This window comes from Puntigrus tetrazona, chromosome 23, assembly GCF_018831695.1.
Source record: "Puntigrus tetrazona isolate hp1 chromosome 23, ASM1883169v1, whole genome shotgun sequence".
NCBI lineage: Eukaryota > Metazoa > Chordata > Actinopteri > Cypriniformes > Cyprinidae > Puntigrus > Puntigrus tetrazona.
In genome coordinates, this window is record NC_056721.1 from 12,634,110 (window position 1) to 12,653,109 (window position 19,000).

Sequence of the window (19,000 nt, forward strand, 5' to 3'; positions counted from 1 at the left end):
ACATAGATAGTCAAACATCTTGACCCTTCCCTAATCCAAAGGGAGAAATTCTCACACACTGAAGAAGTATGTTTTGGTCTTGGTCTGTGGTTGCTTACCTGAATGTCTTTCACTGTAAGTTCCAGCACCTGGCTGGCAGCAGTGCGAATGAAGTGCACATCAATGCCAGACAGGGTGGCAAAAACTAGCTCTTCAGGAAGCTTATTCACCAGTGACAGGCCCACTCCTTCCTCTAAGTTCACCAACACCTTCACGCAAAGGCATGAATTAGTATCTTAACTTCTAAGTAACATTTTTTTGAACTCTGTGCTAATTCTCTTTTTACTGGAACCTCAGTCAAGATAAAATTCTACATCAGAAACACGGTTTTTACCTCAAGCTCCTCCTCAAGAACCTTCTTCTGAGCATTCTCTTTATTCTGCTCTTCCTCTGTGCTAGGAGAGGGTCTATTCATGCGCCGCTGATTGAAGTCACTGATCTGAAATGTGGTATGCAGCTTCTTATTATATTAGAAAGTGTGAAAGACAGGAACCGATTTCATTTCATATGGCTTCAGATGGCATGCTACACCAACCATGTCCTTCAATAACAATGAGAGTGTCTTACCCTAATAACAATCGGGTGTCTTACCTGCAATACTCGCGTTGGCCCATCAGGCAGGACTTGTACAGACAGAACCCCTGAGCCAGGCCTCATTTTCTGGTTGATAAACTGTTGCTCTGGTAACGGTTCCAAAACACCAGAGTCTGGTCCCAGTACCACCTCAGCACCATCATATAGTCCAGAAACTCCCCCTCTTACCTAAAACACCACAAACAGCACCACAGAGCATGAGATTGTTTAATATTGAAAACAGCCATTGAGGAACAAAAAAATAAATAAAATTCAATGAAAGAAAGACAGACCTGGACAACTAGTCTGGGTAAACCACAGGTCAACATGCCAGAGCTGAAGTGCCATGTCTGGGTGGTGCTGCGGCGGCTGTCTGGCCGTCTCAACATCAGAGGCTCATAGCTAAAAAAGAAATACAAGATATGTGAGAATTGACACCTGCACACCATGATAATGTTTACTCTCTACATGGACAAGAACAAGCTTAAAATAAGACAGCACAAGCTGTCCTTTGTTACGCTATGAAACAGTTGGGTAACCTGTTGTCTGTTACTGCAGCCAGTCCAGCAATGTCAAGAACTAAAGATGAACTGAGGGGTCGAGGCTGAGAAGGTTTGCTCTGTGGAGGAGATGAGCCTTCATGACATAGCATTCCTGTTCCCGTCATCCGCCAAAGCTGGGAGCGCTTTCCAGGCTCCTGAACAGATAAAGAAATGTGAGAACATTGAGAACAAATTATAATGAGAAACTGAAAGATAGATGCCTGTGGAAAAACATAAGCAGACCTTTTTCTTCAGGATGACTCTCTGTGTTTTTGTCTCCACGTCCAGCACTAGTTCAGCACAGCTGACCACCCGTTTCTTCCCCACTGGCCTCTTTCCTGCATCTCTGTTATCAAATCAAGTGAATATTTTATTTTACATTTATTAACATCAGGTTGAAGAGGTAATACACAAGTGGTCAATTTCAAAGATTAGTGAGCTATTTGAAAGTTTAGAGGTTGAGGACTAACTCTGAGAATGTGAAGGATGCAGCAATGTAGATGAAGTTCTCATAGTACAGCTTGTTGTATTCTCTGAAGAAGTTCATGTCAGCAGTGACCTCTGAGGATCCAGCTCCCTTCACAGTGAGGGTGATGTAGGGTTGAAGAATGGGTTCATCGCAGGCATAGTCCAGAACTGCCCCAGGTTTTACTTCTGTGTGTAGCCTTATATCAGCCACTCCGTGTTGCCAGAACTGAATAGGCACCTGAAGTAAAGAGTACATGTATAAAAATGTGCAAATGCTACAATAATATGGTACAAAATTCTCAAAGCTATCTACCAGCTTCAATAAAACAAGTAACATGGCAGCACTTTTAGAGTAGGCCAATGAGTTAAGAGGCACATATTGTCAGTGAAAGTAGAGAAAGGTGCCTGCACCTAGATGTAGAGTATTTCTATCTTCTGGGCAGTAAGCTCTAGAGTGGATTTGTGCAATACTGTTGCTAGAACATAAACAGAAGTTTGATCACATCTGGGTAGCCTAGACTGATGTTTGATGATAAAAGATCTGAAACACCCAAAGACTCTAAGACTCTAAGATAAATCGCTAAGACTGTGTCTAATTCCAGCACCAACTAACATTTTGTTGTTTAATATCAAGACTCACACCAAAGAAGCGGCTAAATGTCTGCCCAAAATAATCATTAGCAGATCAAAAAAGATCCGCTTTTGATGTAAGGGCAGCAGTGAGAGAGAGAGAGAGAAACCACTGGATGCAGAGCTGTCACGTGTGAATTCAATGCTTGACGGATGAATCGATTGCTTAAGTCATGCCAGAGGGAGTAAAAGAGCTATTTTGTGTGACAAAAGCTTTATATCCACCTTTTATAATGGCTAGAATGGTGTCTTGCTCAGTAAATTTAAAACCACCAACAGATCAAATGACGGGAAATCTGGCTAAGGGGTCGGAAGCAGGTGAGGGAAACCGCACACCTGCAGATACCAATTAAACCCCAAATGACAGGCTAATATTGATTACAGGTATAGCTTTTAAGACGGATGTGCTTTATATTACTATGTCTACTCTACATATATACATATATGTCATGGTGTTCAGAATTAAACACTGAAAGGAAATATTTTCTAAATAATATTGCTATTTTAAGAAGTCAGAGGCACAAACATAACCCAAGTCACCCTTAAGCATAACTGAACTCTCTGAAATGAAAGTTCCACACCACTATTTCTTATATGGTTCAGGTTTAGATTGTGGTTAGCACTGCATTGTTGTTCTTGTGCTTTGACAAATTAAGCTGTGATGCCCATGGGTGACCTGAGTTCCTGGTCAGGTCATATTCCCAACCATCTTAGTGATACTCTTCTTTCTCAAATCTCCAGTCTTCCACAATACTTGATAATGTGTACCCTCTAAGGACTTACCTCAGAGATGTTATCTATACGGAAGGGTGGGGGCAGCTGGTCAGTGTCACTGAATGAGATTTGATACGTTGCCCCTTTCAAAGCAATCTCAGCTCGAAGGAAGAAGCAGTTTCCCAAAGTGTCCCTATGGAACACATAATGAGAGGAAAAAGTTCTATGAAATTGAAAACTCCTCATTTTCTGTACTGTTTGGCTATCTCTAGAGCATATTTGGTGCCACTGAGTACCTCATATTGATGTGAAAGGATTTTGGCTTGTTGACCTCAAAACCTCCAGACCAGGTGCAGTTGGGAACATCCATGAGACGGACACAGAGAAGCTGATCATAGTCATTTCTGGGCCAGTGGAACACAACACTAGAACCTGGCAGAGTAGAGATATATCCCTCTGGATTTGCAGTACCCTACAAGAAAACAAAACATTATTGGTTATTATCCTGTGTATTTTAGAAATATCTTAAACATAGCACAAACACAATGAAAACATGCATTATCACCTTTCCTCTGACAAATTCCCGCTGAGAGAAGGCTAACTTTTGAGATGATCGATTGTCAAGCAGATATCGTGGAGCAAAGGTCACAATGTGTGTGTCACGATAACGTCCTTTCCCTTTTCTCACATTTATTCCTATAATGAGACAATATACATTATATTATTAAATCAACTTAGCACAGTAGTTTCCAGCACTGCTTCCGGTTTTGTCTGTGGCAAGTTGGAGCTAAATGCGGGTTGTAAGTGGGGAATCCATAAAAATTAAAATAGAATATGGAATGTCATGGAACTTTTGGATCAACTCTTGGCAACACCGCCATCAATACATGAATACATATGCAGTCTCTAGAACTGCTCATGATCAATTCAGTCACTTCATGATAATTTTACAGTTTTTTGTTTATATACATATATATTATACACACACACACACACACACACACACACACACACACACACACACACACACACAAGCAGAAACCGTTACAGCAACCTTCAAAGTATGGAACAAGTGACTTAAAAAAACTGAGAGAAATATATTACTGAATGTAATGATAGTACTACTACTAAATCTAAAATTATTATAACATATTTCAAGGATTCAAATTTTTTTTTTTCCAAAGAAAGTTTCATGATTTCATTAAATTAGACATTCTTTTTGATGAATGAAATTTAATTTAACCATTAAAACTGAGTCTAGAAAAAAATAAAATGGATTTCATAGGGCCCTAAAGATAGGCATTCTTTGTTACCTATATTGTAGATGAGTCCGGGTCTGTTACCATGCTGAATGACTTTAACTGCTCTCACTCCACTCCCCCCATCTAGAGAGAAACCTTGGCACCATCCTGGAACACCATCTGGGTGGATCCCTTTACCGATCCGCATGGTGCACCTGTCCAAAAAGGACAAGACTTTAGAGAGCTTTAAAGAATAAAGGGTAATTATGTAGTTAAATTACATTTCTGCTATGTTGAGTAATGAATAAACAGCAACGCCGGTGGAATATATCCAGGCTAATTAAATAAGATATACAAAAGCATTTGATGGGTGGGGATGGTGGGAACACACAATGAGAATTTTTGGATTTCCCCCTTCTCTTGCACTCACATATTGGGTTGCTCTTTGTCAGTGTAGCAAAAGAGCAGTGGGCTCAAACTCCTGGCTAACTCGTGCTCCTCAAACTGCCCAGCGGCGTGTTTTCCCATTGTCCTGGCGGAAGATCAGAGGTAGCCCTACAGACGCAATAATCAATGGAAATATTACAGATGTGGTGCAATACAGTTGTGTTAGGTTAAGGTTTTGAATTCATATAATCAATTTACATTCAATGCACAGATCTGAAAGCATACCAGTCTTGTTGACAAGCCAATAGGAAGCAGAGATGAGGATTTTTAATGCTCCTTGGGCTCTGAGAACAATCCGTATGGTGAGACAGAGCAGCCGTTTGTTGACGTCATACAACCGCATCCGCACCACATAGTTTTGAGTACCGGGAGGTATGAGCAGCTCCTTACACATAGGAAAGTTCTCCAAGAGCACACCTGAGTACAAATTACAAACTCATGAAATTTATGAAGGATTAATAATGCAGCTTTTATGTGATAAATTATCTTGTACTCCAATTCACCTAATTCTATATTTTGTGACGTGTCTGCTGCATGTAGCACTGCCTCTTTGCCTGGTTTCATGGTTCCTTTTATTGAGGTCCCTTTGATATAGTAGTTAAGGTCACAGGGAAGAAGGTTGGCCAGCACCAGGGTGGGCAGCAGATAGATGGTGTGACCTGGTTGACGGTAGATCTGCTTTGTACCTCCTGCCACAGTTTTGGCGGGCTGCTGATCGGGGTAGTTCTCTTTTTTAATGACAACACAAAACCTAAAAAAGTACAAGTTTTTATAACTCTAGTTTCATTAATCTTTGATATTTTCTTACTTATTCCAATCAGCCTATTTTTACCTGAAGCTGCGCTTGAGTTGTTCATCGAAATCTGCTGACTGGCACTCTCTCTTACTGCTGCTGACCTCACCGGGCCGCTCCACGGAGGTCCAATGGATGGGCATTTTACAGAAGAACAACCCCAAGCCTTTAGGTCTGGCCTGAAGCCTCCAAGAGGTCAGATGGAGAGGGATGGCCAAGGCTTCTCCAGGCAGGATGGGAGGCAGGACAACAGGTTCTATAGAAGGTAAACAATTACATTTATATTCCTAGTCGATAAGTGCATCATAAAAAAATAAGGTGTGTGCTTACTGTCTGGAGCTGAAGGGCTGTCTAGTCGCACTTCCATGGGAACCTCAAGGCGATTCTTCACTGTGAGTGCTGACTGCACTGTAATGACCTTACGCGCACTGCCCTCCATAGTGATAGAGAAAACCACTCGAACAGGTGGCAAAGCTGAGAACTGAACAGAGATTATAGATTGTTTACACACTCTAGAATAACTTAGTATAATGTTGTGAGATACAAACACTTACATATACATGAGGGTGTATGATGTTGGTTCTGCTAATTGGGCTGCCAACCTAGAAAAGCCGTATCATTACATTTTCATGAAGCATTTTAATTTTTCATGAACTGCTCAAAGATTTTCTATTTAAAAATGATGAAATAACACAGCAGAAAAAAAATTGTTTCAAAGACCCATGAGAGAAGTCAAAGATTTCTAAATGCATGTAGTGAATTGCTAATACAATGAGGTAATAATGAGCTTAGTGTTTAATTTAATGTCGAAAAATAATTCTCCACATAATGACCTATTAAAACTCACAGTGCTTGAGGGGTTGTTACGATCAGGAGCGGCGTAGCGGAAGAATACTCCAACCTTGTCCACTGACACTGGCTTTACCTGCTCCCAGCCTACAACACGCACCAGCAGCTGGTGAAGTTTCAGCTCATGGGTGTGTCTGTGGTCAGAGCACATCAGCAAAGAGGTGGAAAGTACAATCAATGTGGTATTAAAGGACAAACAGTACAGTACAGCAAATAAAAAAAACATGTTTTCCTTTTGGTAAACATTTAAAAACCATTTACATATTTCTGGTCACATTGTTATATGATAATAATTTAACAGTGCATGACATTATATTTATGTGAACTTGCTTTTAAGTTGAGCTCCATTCTAATATCAGTGTTAGTACTGTTAGCCGTTTTTTTTAATATTACCTTGGCAACATACTAAGTTGAAGATCTAAAATTGCCAAGTAAAATATAACTAAAATAAAATCAAGTTAAAATAATAAAAAAATTAAAATAAAAATTATTTTATAATTACGTTAAAAAGCAAAAGCTTTTTTAAAAAGCACAAAAAAGGCTTAAACTTACACTTAAACATAAAGTTACTTTTAAATAATAATAAGTAGTTTATTAATATATTAAATTAAATAGTAGTAAATATAAATAATACTTTTCGTGACCCAATAAACTACAGATTAATTAAAACAAACAACATTTTTTCCTGAATATCTTGCCAGTTAAATTAGAGGCTAACAATCTAAAATGACAGTACAAAAAATGTGTACCATTTTTGAATGACTGCCTTGCTCAAGGATAAAATGTTGTGATTTCTGTCACAGAAGTTAGTGATTTCTATAACTTCACAATTTCTGAGGCATTTTGCCTGGGATCAAGAAATCATAGCCTCCAGGCTATGAACAATCTCAGAGTTAAAGAACAGCTGTAGTTACTATCCATTTCTATTATAACTGTGCCCCTGAGCATGGCACTAAAGCCAGGTTTTCTCCAGAAAGTCTGTCATGAAGCTATTGCCTATAGATCACTCTGTATTAAACATAATGCCTGAAATCCTCATGCCATGAGAAAGCAAGTTTAAACAATGGTGTCCAATTGTATTGATGAAAGAGACACCCTATTCTACCTGTGTCTCAGTTTCTCCCGGGCTTCAAACTCAAACGGGATCTCCTCTCCTGGCAGCACCTCTCTCCACTGGCTGATGTTGTGTGTATCGTCGGTCCCAGGCCCATGCACATCAGATATGGAATCAGCACTACTGCTGTGAGACAGCGCCACTCTGTGGACACAGCAGAACCACATTATATTTTTACAAACTATTAAATGCAGCTAAATATTGTAGGAATAATATATGCATTGTTCTGACCTGGTTGGTGTGGTAGTGAGAGTAGCAAACAACATAGTGCATCCAGTATGGTTACGTAAGGCATAGGGCACAAACGGTTGTCTCCTCTTGGAGAGCTTCATATCCGCTGAAACATGCCATGAATATAAAATAAGCCACAGGCTTTCATTAAGCTTCTGAAAAATGCCAGCTATCAGGTATTATGCACCAAATACTGACTTTGAAAATGTTTTGTTGGGAAATGAACATGAAATATTCCTCCCTGAAGTACAGCCCAAATCATATTTATATTAATGGAGATTCCACAGAAAGGAATGGCTATAAATGAAATCAGTGATGATTTTACAACACATAAACACTGTAATAAGAAAGCATGATTTAAAGAAAAGGATGGCACCAGAAACTACTATTTAACACAAAACAGGTTTAGTATACCATATATGGCTGAAGGTAAAGGACGGGGTAAATGAAGGGTTAGGGTTAGAACAATAGCTCAGAACTCAGAGAAAGAGGCTATCCTAAGCTCTATGACACCAAACACCATCTTCTGACTTCTTTATAGTTGGCTGCGCATCTATGAACTGTACCTCGGGCATGAATCTGCTGCTCGAGACAAGTCAAGCTGGTAGAGCTTCTAGTTCTAAGGTAGGCAAGAGGAAGACCTGACAGCAGAGAGAGAGGGTTAGGGAAAAGAGAAGAGATAGATACATGCTAGGAGTCTGTGGGAAGTGGAGGGGAGACGAATACTGTCAAAGAGAAGGGTAGAATGAGACGCACACATCATGATAGTATATGCTGTGGTTTTATCTTACAAACACTTTGATAAAAGGTCACTGTTAGTCACCAGTGTAAAATAATATTCAGATTTATGTTTATATTCAAAAAAAAAAAAATAAATTGATAGATCGACAGTTTCAAACCATTCAACATTAACTTGTCTGAAGCTGTGTAATTGTGAAATGTCATCCTACCATTAAATGGAGAGACAAACTATAAGTAAATGTTTTGGTTGATTTGAGCTCTGTTTGATAATTAGTAATTTGCAATAATAACACCGTTCAAAAGTTTAGGTCAGTTATTTTTTAAAAATAGAAATTAATATTTTTATTTAGCGAGGATGCATTAAATAATCAAAAAAGTTAAGGCATTTGTATTCCAAATAAAAAATGCTGTTCATTCAATCTCTCTATTCATCAAAGATCACAAAAAATGGCTTCCACAAAAATATTAAGCAGCACAACGGTTTTCATTATTGATAATAAAATTAAAAATGTTTCTTGAGGTCCAAAACAGCATATTACAATCATTTTACATCACAGGAAAAAACCTGTACAAACTGTAAAATATTTCACAATATTACTGTTTTATTGTATTATTAATAAAATTAAGTAAAAAAGTAAGCGAGTAAAAAACTAATCTTACTGACCCCAAACCTTCGAACATATGTACATATGGTGACACTTGTGGTGCAAAAATTATACACTTGAGCTTTTAAAAAGTATAAGGTATATTAGGCTCTAATGTAAGCAAGTATGTAACGCAAAGCAGCTGAAAGAATGTGCAGGTTAAGCAAATGACTCACTCTGGCAAAGGGATGGGGGGTCCACTGATGAACCCATCCAAGACAGGGCAGCAGAGGACTGTGGCGACTGCTCGTCTTCCTTGCAATAATCTGCTAACCACGAAGTCTTGGTGGTGCTGTACTGCTCTGTGTGTCAGAATGACAGACCGCAGCAAAGTGTCAAAATCAACATACCACTCATAAATATGGAAGCAAACAGTTAGAGAAAAGCACGGAGGCCTATGAGTGTGTTTGACTCAGACTATGTACCCAGTAAGACCGAGGTGATGTTGACATCCAGCCTCTGCTTGGCTCGAACTCCAATCTTCAGGCGAGGAGGATGGAGCCGGCCTGCCGCCTGTCGCTGCCAATCCAGGAAACATGGCCAAGGCTCAATGAATGGCTCCCAGCCTACAGGCCGACAGACATAAATGTGTGCTCATGAATGTACACGGAAATACACAGCGAACAGTTTACACTCAGTTCACAATTAGCTCACAACTCAATACTTGAAAAATGACCTATATGTTTCCTTGGAAATGTGACATTAGTTAAGGTGTCAAGCAAAAAATATAATAAATATAAATATAAAAATAGTTTTGAAGTATAAATTAACTTCAGTATCTCTTCAAAATAAAATAGTCCTATAAAGTGACTCTAAACCAGTGAGTTAAATATCATTTGGCTAACTTTTGATTCAGGGTGGCAAACAATGCTGAGAGCTTACCTGAGAGCTCTCTGTTGTAATAATCTCCAGACAGAGCAAAACTAGCCTTGCCTTCCTGCATAGACCCAATCCTCTGGAGAACATAAAGACCTGCAAAAGTGCAGTAGAGGAGCAAAGCTGCTAGAGAACTTTCTGTCTAAAGTATATTTGATAATATAGAGTATCTTAGTACATGGTCATTCTCACGTGAGAAGGTGAGCTCTGCCAGAGGGACGTCACAATCCAGGCAGTCATCAATAAAACAGATACACACGCTCTCTGCCTTCACTTCCACTCCAGATAGGGGAGGAGCCGAGTGGCTGCTGGACTCTGAGTCGGTTCGGTTTCGGCCAGACATGCTCTCTGCATTCTCCAACAGCCATGTGGCGGCTTGGTCCAACTGACCTGTAATTCAAAACGCACACATATAGACAATGAATCATAAAATTTAGTGCGATTAATATGCTTTCTGTGATTTTGGTAGACAAGTGTACTGGTGTACCTTTACAGTGAACGAGCGCCCGTTTGCAGTCTTCCCTTTTGAATCCAAGGTCCTGTAACCTTTTAAGCTGACCCTCTAAGATGAAGCATTTTTAGAAAGTTTGGTATAGCTTTGTAAAACAATGGCATAGTTTTTCTAAAAAAATAAACACATTTTCACAGTTCTATTTAAATGTATTTTTATAATTTAACAAACCCAGTAAAGCCTCTGTCTTGTGCCTGAAGCTGTCTTTTGATTTGGATGGGGTGTCTGAGCTGGCAGTGGACGCTGAACTCTCAGCTTCTGTGGCAGTGGCTGAAGGGCCGGTGGATCCTGTGGTTGGAATGGACTTAGCTATTGCCAGGAAAAGCTGCACATCATTATAGGAAAGACGAATGTCTAGAGCTGGAAACTGGATCTGTGGGGGAAACAAAATCTTAAATTGTGCACCTACTGTTCATCATGATCTATGTTTCAGTTTAACTCAATACTGACCTCCAAAAGAGGTGGAAAGTCCTCTATGTTAAAGGCATCAAGGAGTCCTGAACTGCTCTGGTATGTTGGGCTGCCACAAAGCTCCATTTGTACATTGACAGGATCAATGATAGACAAAGCTGTCTCCTGTTCACTCCCCAGTCGACAGGAGAATACCTAAGAAGGGGAGGAAAATTTTTAAATTGAACCATCAAGCCAAATACAATGTTTTCATTTATGTCACAAAAACATAGAGGTCCGGGGCATCACCTCAATGCCTGCTAAGCTGCCAGAGAAAGGCCTGTCCAGAAGTCGAGGCTTGTAGGTGAGTACAGTAGTGCCTTTCAGAATGATTGCATTGGTGTCCAGACATGAAGAATCTTCAACAACCACAAACTCTGTTCCTAAAGGAAAAAAAGACAACAGAAATTAGACAATGCAATTTCAGATTCAGAAATTGCCATCAGATTATTCTTTTCTAATTCATGTAATCATATTTCACTATATTACTGTTTTTACTGTATTTTTGATCAAATAAAATGCATAAGAGACTTCTTCCAAAAACAGCAAACATTTAACTTCAGTTTTTATACACTACAGGTATTTTTATATACAAACACAAATTTGTTCCGACAACTTCAACATTTCTCCCATTATCACGGTTTCAATTATTCACCATAGTTTAGAAAATGGTAATAAGTTATGACAAGAACTTAGAGTTAAACTGTGTCCAAACAAATTCATCAGGACAATGTCAGATAACTTTGAAAGAAAGGTATGTAATGAATTAGGTTGAACAGCTGTCAGCTGTTAAATTTAAGTTAAATAAAATTACATAATAGCAATTTAGGTCCACCGATTAGCAAGCAATTCTTAATTTTGTTTAGTCTGTGGTATAAAAAGGTTGCATTAACAATGCTTTCATTGTTAATTCAAACACTTAAAGTTAAAGTGTTAAAGTGTCTATATAATTTTTGATGTATGAACTGTATAAAGAATTTTTGGGTATAATATTGGGTATGATATAATTTTGCTATCCTCACTTACATAAATTAACTATTGGGCACCCACTAGTAAAAAAAAAAAAAAATAAAAATTTATATCTGGTGTCTGAATAATTTTGGTTTAACTGTAGCTTTTAATTTCTAAAATTACTACAATCACAATTGTAAGATTTGGGTGTCCAAAAATGTCTGGACTTTACAATACACAGTATTGTAAAGATGTTACCTGTCACATTGATTTTGACCTCCAGGTATTTATCTTGAGTGACTGGCACAGTGGATCGTTTAGTGACCACGCCGCTCTTGACTGTTTTGGGCATGACGGCTCCTGTGCCGCCTTGGTCACTGCTACTACTAGGCCAGCGCTGGTGCGTAGGCGCTGCTCCTTTTTCTGCAGGCATGTGCAGAAAGTCCCTCACCAGCTGCAGCCAATCAAAAATTAGGAAAACTCGCAGATTGTTTAAAACCACAGTGAAGCATGAGGAGTCCCGTGTAGATCTGTAAGACAGAGAATATATAGTAGAACAAGCATTTAAGATCCACTTAAATGTTTTCAGTGGGAGTCCCAGACCTGTAATGTAGCTCCAGCTGCAGTGAGGCTCGGTTAGCGCCAGTCCTGGATGGCTGCAGAATGCAATCAAACACGTTGCGTTTCCCTTCTGTGGGTCCACTGCTCTCTGCGAATCGTGTGTCATGTGCCAGCAGTGAATGAGACACCAGATTCACAGACTTGGAGCTATTAGAGAAACTCTCAAAGAGGAGCTTCGATTTCATAAAGTCAAACCTATTAGGAGCAAAAGAGTAAGCGCATTAGTTATCTATAAAAACAGTGCAAAGCAATAATACATTTTAACAAAAAAAGTACCTGGCCAATGAGCGGTTATTGCCTGTGGATTTCGGGTTGTCCAGTAACTCCAGACTGACGTCCTTCATGTCCACCAGAAGAGACAGGGATGTGTACACATCACCACTTAACACAGTCTGCAAGACAGTTGCATTGATACACTTTAAAAAATAATTTAATTTTAGGGTTTGGCTTTAGTACAAATAGGACTGTTCAAGAAGGAATAGGAAGCAAAGGGAAAAGCAAAACATGGTCACCCAGAATTTTACTGGTAGTTCACTGTATGAAGAATGTTTGGGTCACAGTTCACTTTATTTTGCAAAACCTCATACATAACGAACTATTGTGTACTGCACCCACTAGTAAAAAAAAATTAAAAATCTCAAAAATGTATATTTGGTGACTGAATAATTTTTTGTTTGACTCTAGTTTTTGAGTTTTCATATAATCAAGAAAAGCCTTGACCCAATTCAGTGAGCATCAGCAAAACTTCTGTATAAAGCTTACATAGGTGCTGGGGTCTTGGAGATTGTAAGGTCTGAGAAACTCCTCCACAGGCTCTCCCAGGTTGTGCTCCAAGAGGCCACGGATCAGCTGGTACCTTTCCAGGTCTAAGGAGCAGTGGACAGAAGACAGACTGCCGTGGATGGACATGTCTGGGACAGCATGGCTTATTTCCCTAAGACAAGGCAGAAGTGAAAAACAAAGACACATAAAACCAAAACTGGTAATATGCTCAAATAAGACATAAAAGCTGAAGAAGCAACTGACTGACTTGTCAAGGTTGCGCTCTACTTTCAACTTTAGATGGCAACGCTCCTTTAGCAGCCTCTCTCCACTCCTGCGCACTGTGTAAGATGGGAAGACCAAGTCTGTTTCCAGATGCTTTCCAACACTGTCCCATGGCTCACAGGGCAACCGCTCTGCTGCAAATATGTCCATTTCCTGAAGGTCCAGAGCTATACAGTCCAGCAGACACACATGGTCTTCTGTAACACAAGGGCAGTTACAACAACACTTCAGGCAGATACAGAAGGCTCTAAAGAATTAATCCAGTAGTTAAATTTCTTTTATTACATCACATTGGGATCTGACCTGGACTCAATGGCACATCTGCTTCTGGGATGCATTCAAGGCCGGGCTGGGGTCTGCCCAGGGTAAATCCAGAAGTTGTGCTGGAACTTGAAGTCTTTTTATCACTAGTCTTCCCAGCATCCGAGGCAGATTGGGCATCCTTCACACGATCCTTCCGGAATGATTATAATGTTAATAAACAGCCAAAGAGAGATCATTTTACAACTGCAACCAAAATTTGAATTGTTCATCATAAAAGAAGTATAGAAATTTAATTGGAAATAAGATTGTATGAACTTAAAACGTTAAAAGATACTAGTTTCTGTGTGCACTGCAGCCAAAAGACTGACATAGAAAACAGCGTTGGCATCAATTCCACCAAATATCACTCATGTAGGATAGTTACTTCAAATTCACAATTACTTTGCTAATCTTCAAAGACATGCAGGGCTCATTTTTAATATAAAATAAAGTTATAATTCACCCAGAAATGAAAATTCATTATTTACATAAAGCCATTTAAACATCACAAAAGGATGTTTTAAATAATGTTTAAATAGATTGTTTCTATACAAATGCAAATAAATAAGTTAGTAAATAGTGAGATACTTGTCATTTTTGGGTGACAATCACGTAAATGTTGGAACTGATTTAATTTATTGTGAAACTCCTTGTATATGTCAAGAAAAAGCAAAGAGAGAAGTGACACACATCAGATTAGCATTCCCTGATACCTTATAATGTGAGGGATCCTTGTATGAATTAGCATGCAAAATCAAATTCTTCAAACACAAATAATAAAATTAATGTTAATACTCATAAACTGTTTTTGTTAATTTGGCTCTTATATTCACACAAACTGTAGACAACCACACAGGGTCTAAATTAAAGTGAATTCACACTAATATAATTTTTCTTTTAAATAACTGTGACCGTTACCATGCAGAGTTAAGAATGGGACTACATCCATGAAGCACTTTTCACAAAGCTTGTTTGAGAAATTCAATTTAAGCAATGAACCCTCAATGAGTCTTTTAACATTACGAAATCATTGTCAGATTACTGCAAACCGACAGTAAAATGCTCCTTAAATGCATCCCACAGGTGCAGAGTTGTGGTGAAGTGTGTATATGGTGATGGTAGAACTCACCAGAGAAGGGAAAAAGGTATGTGCCATTGTAAGTTTCTCTACCTTATCTCTGAGAGAGAAGGTGCCCCGAGTGCCAGCAGGCAGAAAGCAGTTACGCACTCGGAGTTGGCCCAGGTTGGCCACTATGAGGCGTTTAGAGCGGGAGCTCTCTGGGATCAACAGGACAGGAGCACCTGCCTCAATGTCCAGCAGCACACGAGAAGCTCGCTGTGGGCGCTCACGTACCTGTAGGGTAGAAGGTGATTTAGAACAATCTCCTTTAAAAATCACTCTAATTTAATTCCGAATAAAGTCTATTTTTAAATGTTAAGCTAATTTAAAGTAATTATATAACAAGGTAAACAACACAATTGTTTTTTTTTTTTTTTTACTTTTTCTGTTCATCATGTGTAGACAACCTCAGTACATTCACTGGACTTTAAATTTGTAAACTTTTTTCAGTTAGCATTCTCGCATCTTACAATAGACTAACTGGTTTAAAAAGTACATTTTTATTAGCTAGATAAAGAACAACCACAGAAACAACCACAACCACAGAAAACAACAATTATCTGTGAAAGGAACAAAATTGGGCACATACACATCTGGGCATTTCAAAACACTTCAAAGAAATCCAACCCATTTGTAAGATAACACTAATGGTAAGATTATTTAATCAAATCATCAAAAACCTGTTAAGTAGACATAAGCAAATATTTGAACTATTGTTCATTCAAAGGGGAAAAAGGACTGGAGAAAGACACGAGAATGTCCTAATGGGTAACTGCTGATCTCTAGCCTGCAGTATGTAAGAGGGGATTAGAGCCAGGACAGACAGCTCAGTGTCCAGCCTCATCAGTGTCTCCAGTTTGAAAATGGGTGTTGACAACAACTTGTATAACTCTATTTTGTCTCTGCATGGAAGGATTGAGGACATCCAGCTGATTACCCAAATGGTTATCTGAGCAGCAATGGTTGGTCTGGTTTTCCTGGGATACATGCATAATTTACACTAGGTTGTACAAAGCAGGCACAAGGATGGGCAAAATAAAATTGAAGAATGCTATCTCATCATGGCAAGGTATTCTGTCTAAAGTTTTAGAATTAAAGTGGACTCTTACAGTCTGGCCCTCAACGGCTGCTCTCTGCCTGCCCAGGACATCCTGTAGCTGTGTGAAGTGCTGGATAAAGGCCACCACCTCAGCCTGGAAGCGCTGGGTATGGACATACTGTACTGAGGCCATCTGAAGAGACACCTTCATATCATATTCCCGCTGCAAACAGGGGTCAGATTCACCATACCTGAAGAGATTTAAAAAACAAAAACTGTAAAAATGTGGAACTGTAATATGCATGAATAAAATAATAGACAAAAGGAAGAAAATACTTGTGTATGTCATAGACAAGGGCCTCTCCGCCGTGTGTTGTGAATCGCTCCCTGTATAGATCCCCGTGGGGTGTCAAATCACTCAATGACAAACTTCCCAGACTTCCTTGTAAGGCCAGATCTCCATCTAAAAGTTTGGCATACATAAAAACAAAATTTAGAAAAAGCTTTTTTCTAAATTGAACAAATATTATAATAATTATACATACCAATCATTTCCATATGTGTAAACAGTTTAGAGACACTAGCTTTAGCAAGCTCGTTGGATTTCTTCCTTAGTACCAGTGATAAAGCGTGAACCTGTAGAAGTAGTACACAAGTAATTTTCTTTCAAGTTTATATCCAGAATTTCTTTTAAATGTAAGGAAACATATGTTCTTGTATGGTTTCTACATTACCTTTAAATCTAGCTTTGTATTGACCCTTTCCTCAATGTCTGTATACAAATCTCCCAGATCATTAAAGGTACTATTTTCCAGTGAATGTTCAGGTGTAGGCTGAGGTGTGGTAGTAGGCACTTTCACAGCGTGGTTATTAGCAGTAGAGCCAATGCCAAAGAAGTCTAGAATCATTACCCAGGTTTGTAGTGTGATAAGAATATCAAGGCAGTTGAAGTCCACATCCACACTCCGGCCAATACTGCCATATCTTGTCTTAAACTCTGGGTGCCGCCTATCAACCATTAACACATTGATATGAACCAAAGAATCATCAAAGTCTGGCCGTGGGATGTGGAGACGGAGTATGGCGGGATGGGGATGGAGGAGGGGTACTGGGGCAATCCGTATCCTTTTTGCTCTTCCGACTGGATGCAGATGGCGTACTGGGGTGTCTTTGATAGAACTGGAATACATTTTGTGCCTCTTCAAATTGTGCTGGAAGAGAACGGGGCATTTCTGCGAACAGAACATTTGAGGTTGTTGGGCATGATTGTGACAGGTATTCCTTTGGACTGAAGGTGGAGGGCTTTGGAGCACCTCTGGACACCATGAGGTGTTTGTACTTTGATTCAGGGTTTTGCTCTAGCAGGTCTTCCATTAACAAGGAGTGAAGGGCTAGTTGGATGGAGACTGAATGGGGATGATCTTTAGTGAAGTCCCCCTCCAGGTCTTGAAAGCGCAGACTGACCAACCCTTGACATCCTTGGCTAAGGTCTCCACTCAACTGCACCTGCAGCTCAGACACACGAAAAATTGCCCTAACTTGGGTAAAAGAGGGAGGATGGAGAGGGGGGCTCTCATTGTGAAGTGGAAGTGTTGCTGAAAGGGAAGATGACAATGAGGAGTAAGAAAGGCCAACATGAGGAGGGTCACGAGCAAATAGTCCACCTTGCAATTCAGGGAAACGATGTGGTTTAGTAGAGGAAGGTGTGGGAGGTGGTGGAGTGGGGGGCTGACTGGGTGTTACTCTCTGATCTTCGATGAAAGAGAGATTATCGAGAGTCTGAAGTACCTGCTCATACACAGGCTTACACAGACACACCTGAAAGAAAATATGACCATTTAAAAATATGCAATTTACAAATAAAGAGACAACTGTTATTAATTTATGTAGTGCTTTACCTGGACGGCATCAACAAATCTCCCTTCCACTTTCATTAGCCCTGTGCTCTGATAAGGTTCTTCACTTGAGAAGGTAAAGTGTAAGTTTTCATCAACAGGGATTTTCTCAACAGTGAGCTGGATGGTGGCATCTTTGAGAATATGAAATGCTTAAAGAAGAGGGTGTAGAGACGGGAGATGTTCAAAAGTGTGTTAAAAAGGACTTAAGCATAAAGAAAGGGAAACACTTTAACAATTTTTATTTCTAACTTACCTTTTCCTCGGCTCAGGTACTCAAAGAAGTCATGCCGGGTAAACTGCGGCTCATTCAGATTAATGTTGCCACCATGAGAAGGTGAGGGTCCAGATGTGGCACTGCTGTTAAGTTGCGCTCCTTTTCTTAAAACCAAGTTGCTTGTGTTGACTGAATATAGTCTTATATCTTTCACTTCAACCTGCAGTTTCTCCCCTTCTGAGTCATGCCCTGTAACAAAGTTTTGAATTCGTATGCTACCTAAATGTCCAACAAGCAACTCGGGGTGACCAGGTTTTCTAGGAATAGACACAACTGGAGATTCTATACTGACATCTAGAGTTAGCTTCACCAGAAAAGAATCCAAGCCTGGTTCCTTTTCAGGGACACAGAAATCATCTTCCTCAAATGGGTCAAGTGTCCAGTTACACTGACTCTGCCTCCTAGATCTTCTGTGTGGGTTGTCAAAGAGAGACACCATACCACTGTACTCTGCTGTTTTCGTGACTAATACTGTAGAGACCTTTGTAGCTGCAGTTTTCAGCATGGATCGGAAGTTGTCTTCTACTTCATTTGCTGATAAACTGAGTTCTTTCAGAAACTTTGCTGAGTGGTTATAATGTAAAGATGCCATTTGAAGTTGGAGGGAGCATTCTCCCTGAGTTTTTTCCATAAAATGGAAACTCAAGGCTTCAGAGGGAGCCATGCCAGCAATAGAAAAGAATGCTACACCATCTGGAGAGGTGTTGTCTTCTGCACTTCCAATACTGACCACAAACTGACTTTTGCCACCTTCCTGAGTCAAGTCTACAAGCTGAATGCATCCTAGAGAACCATTGACATCCAATCTACTTCCCATTGAAATGTTGACTTTTGTGCCATTTATACTGGCAGTAGCAATTTTCATGCCTTTTTCTCACCTCCTA

The 19,000-nt window shown here is 39.6% G+C and overlaps 1 protein-coding gene across 1 annotated transcript in view; it reads right to left on the reverse strand.

The window, feature by feature from the left end:
- vps13d (vacuolar protein sorting 13 homolog D) overlaps positions 1 to 19,000 on the reverse strand; it is a 39,063-nt gene that overhangs the window by 12,040 nt on the left and 8,023 nt on the right. The window contains 44 exon segments of the mRNA XM_043223965.1: positions 99 to 248; positions 374 to 478; positions 631 to 801; positions 906 to 1,014; positions 1,152 to 1,309; positions 1,398 to 1,500; positions 1,625 to 1,860; positions 3,036 to 3,159; positions 3,263 to 3,438; positions 3,532 to 3,662; positions 4,280 to 4,422; positions 4,638 to 4,724; positions 4,726 to 4,762; positions 4,880 to 5,071; positions 5,158 to 5,405; positions 5,487 to 5,703; positions 5,778 to 5,928; positions 6,002 to 6,049; positions 6,295 to 6,430; positions 7,402 to 7,554; positions 7,642 to 7,747; positions 8,208 to 8,282; positions 9,203 to 9,328; positions 9,452 to 9,592; positions 9,909 to 9,998; positions 10,095 to 10,292; positions 10,390 to 10,464; positions 10,585 to 10,786; positions 10,864 to 11,019; positions 11,113 to 11,246; positions 12,073 to 12,344; positions 12,418 to 12,630; positions 12,712 to 12,827; positions 13,198 to 13,369; positions 13,466 to 13,679; positions 13,786 to 13,936; positions 14,915 to 15,139; positions 16,015 to 16,195; positions 16,281 to 16,407; positions 16,490 to 16,580; positions 16,679 to 17,018; positions 17,020 to 17,762; positions 17,843 to 17,991; positions 18,096 to 18,999. Coding sequence (XP_043079900.1) covers positions 99 to 248; positions 374 to 478; positions 631 to 801; positions 906 to 1,014; positions 1,152 to 1,309; positions 1,398 to 1,500; positions 1,625 to 1,860; positions 3,036 to 3,159; positions 3,263 to 3,438; positions 3,532 to 3,662; positions 4,280 to 4,422; positions 4,638 to 4,724; positions 4,726 to 4,762; positions 4,880 to 5,071; positions 5,158 to 5,405; positions 5,487 to 5,703; positions 5,778 to 5,928; positions 6,002 to 6,049; positions 6,295 to 6,430; positions 7,402 to 7,554; positions 7,642 to 7,747; positions 8,208 to 8,282; positions 9,203 to 9,328; positions 9,452 to 9,592; positions 9,909 to 9,998; positions 10,095 to 10,292; positions 10,390 to 10,464; positions 10,585 to 10,786; positions 10,864 to 11,019; positions 11,113 to 11,246; positions 12,073 to 12,344; positions 12,418 to 12,630; positions 12,712 to 12,827; positions 13,198 to 13,369; positions 13,466 to 13,679; positions 13,786 to 13,936; positions 14,915 to 15,139; positions 16,015 to 16,195; positions 16,281 to 16,407; positions 16,490 to 16,580; positions 16,679 to 17,018; positions 17,020 to 17,762; positions 17,843 to 17,991; positions 18,096 to 18,999 — 8,076 coding nt within the window.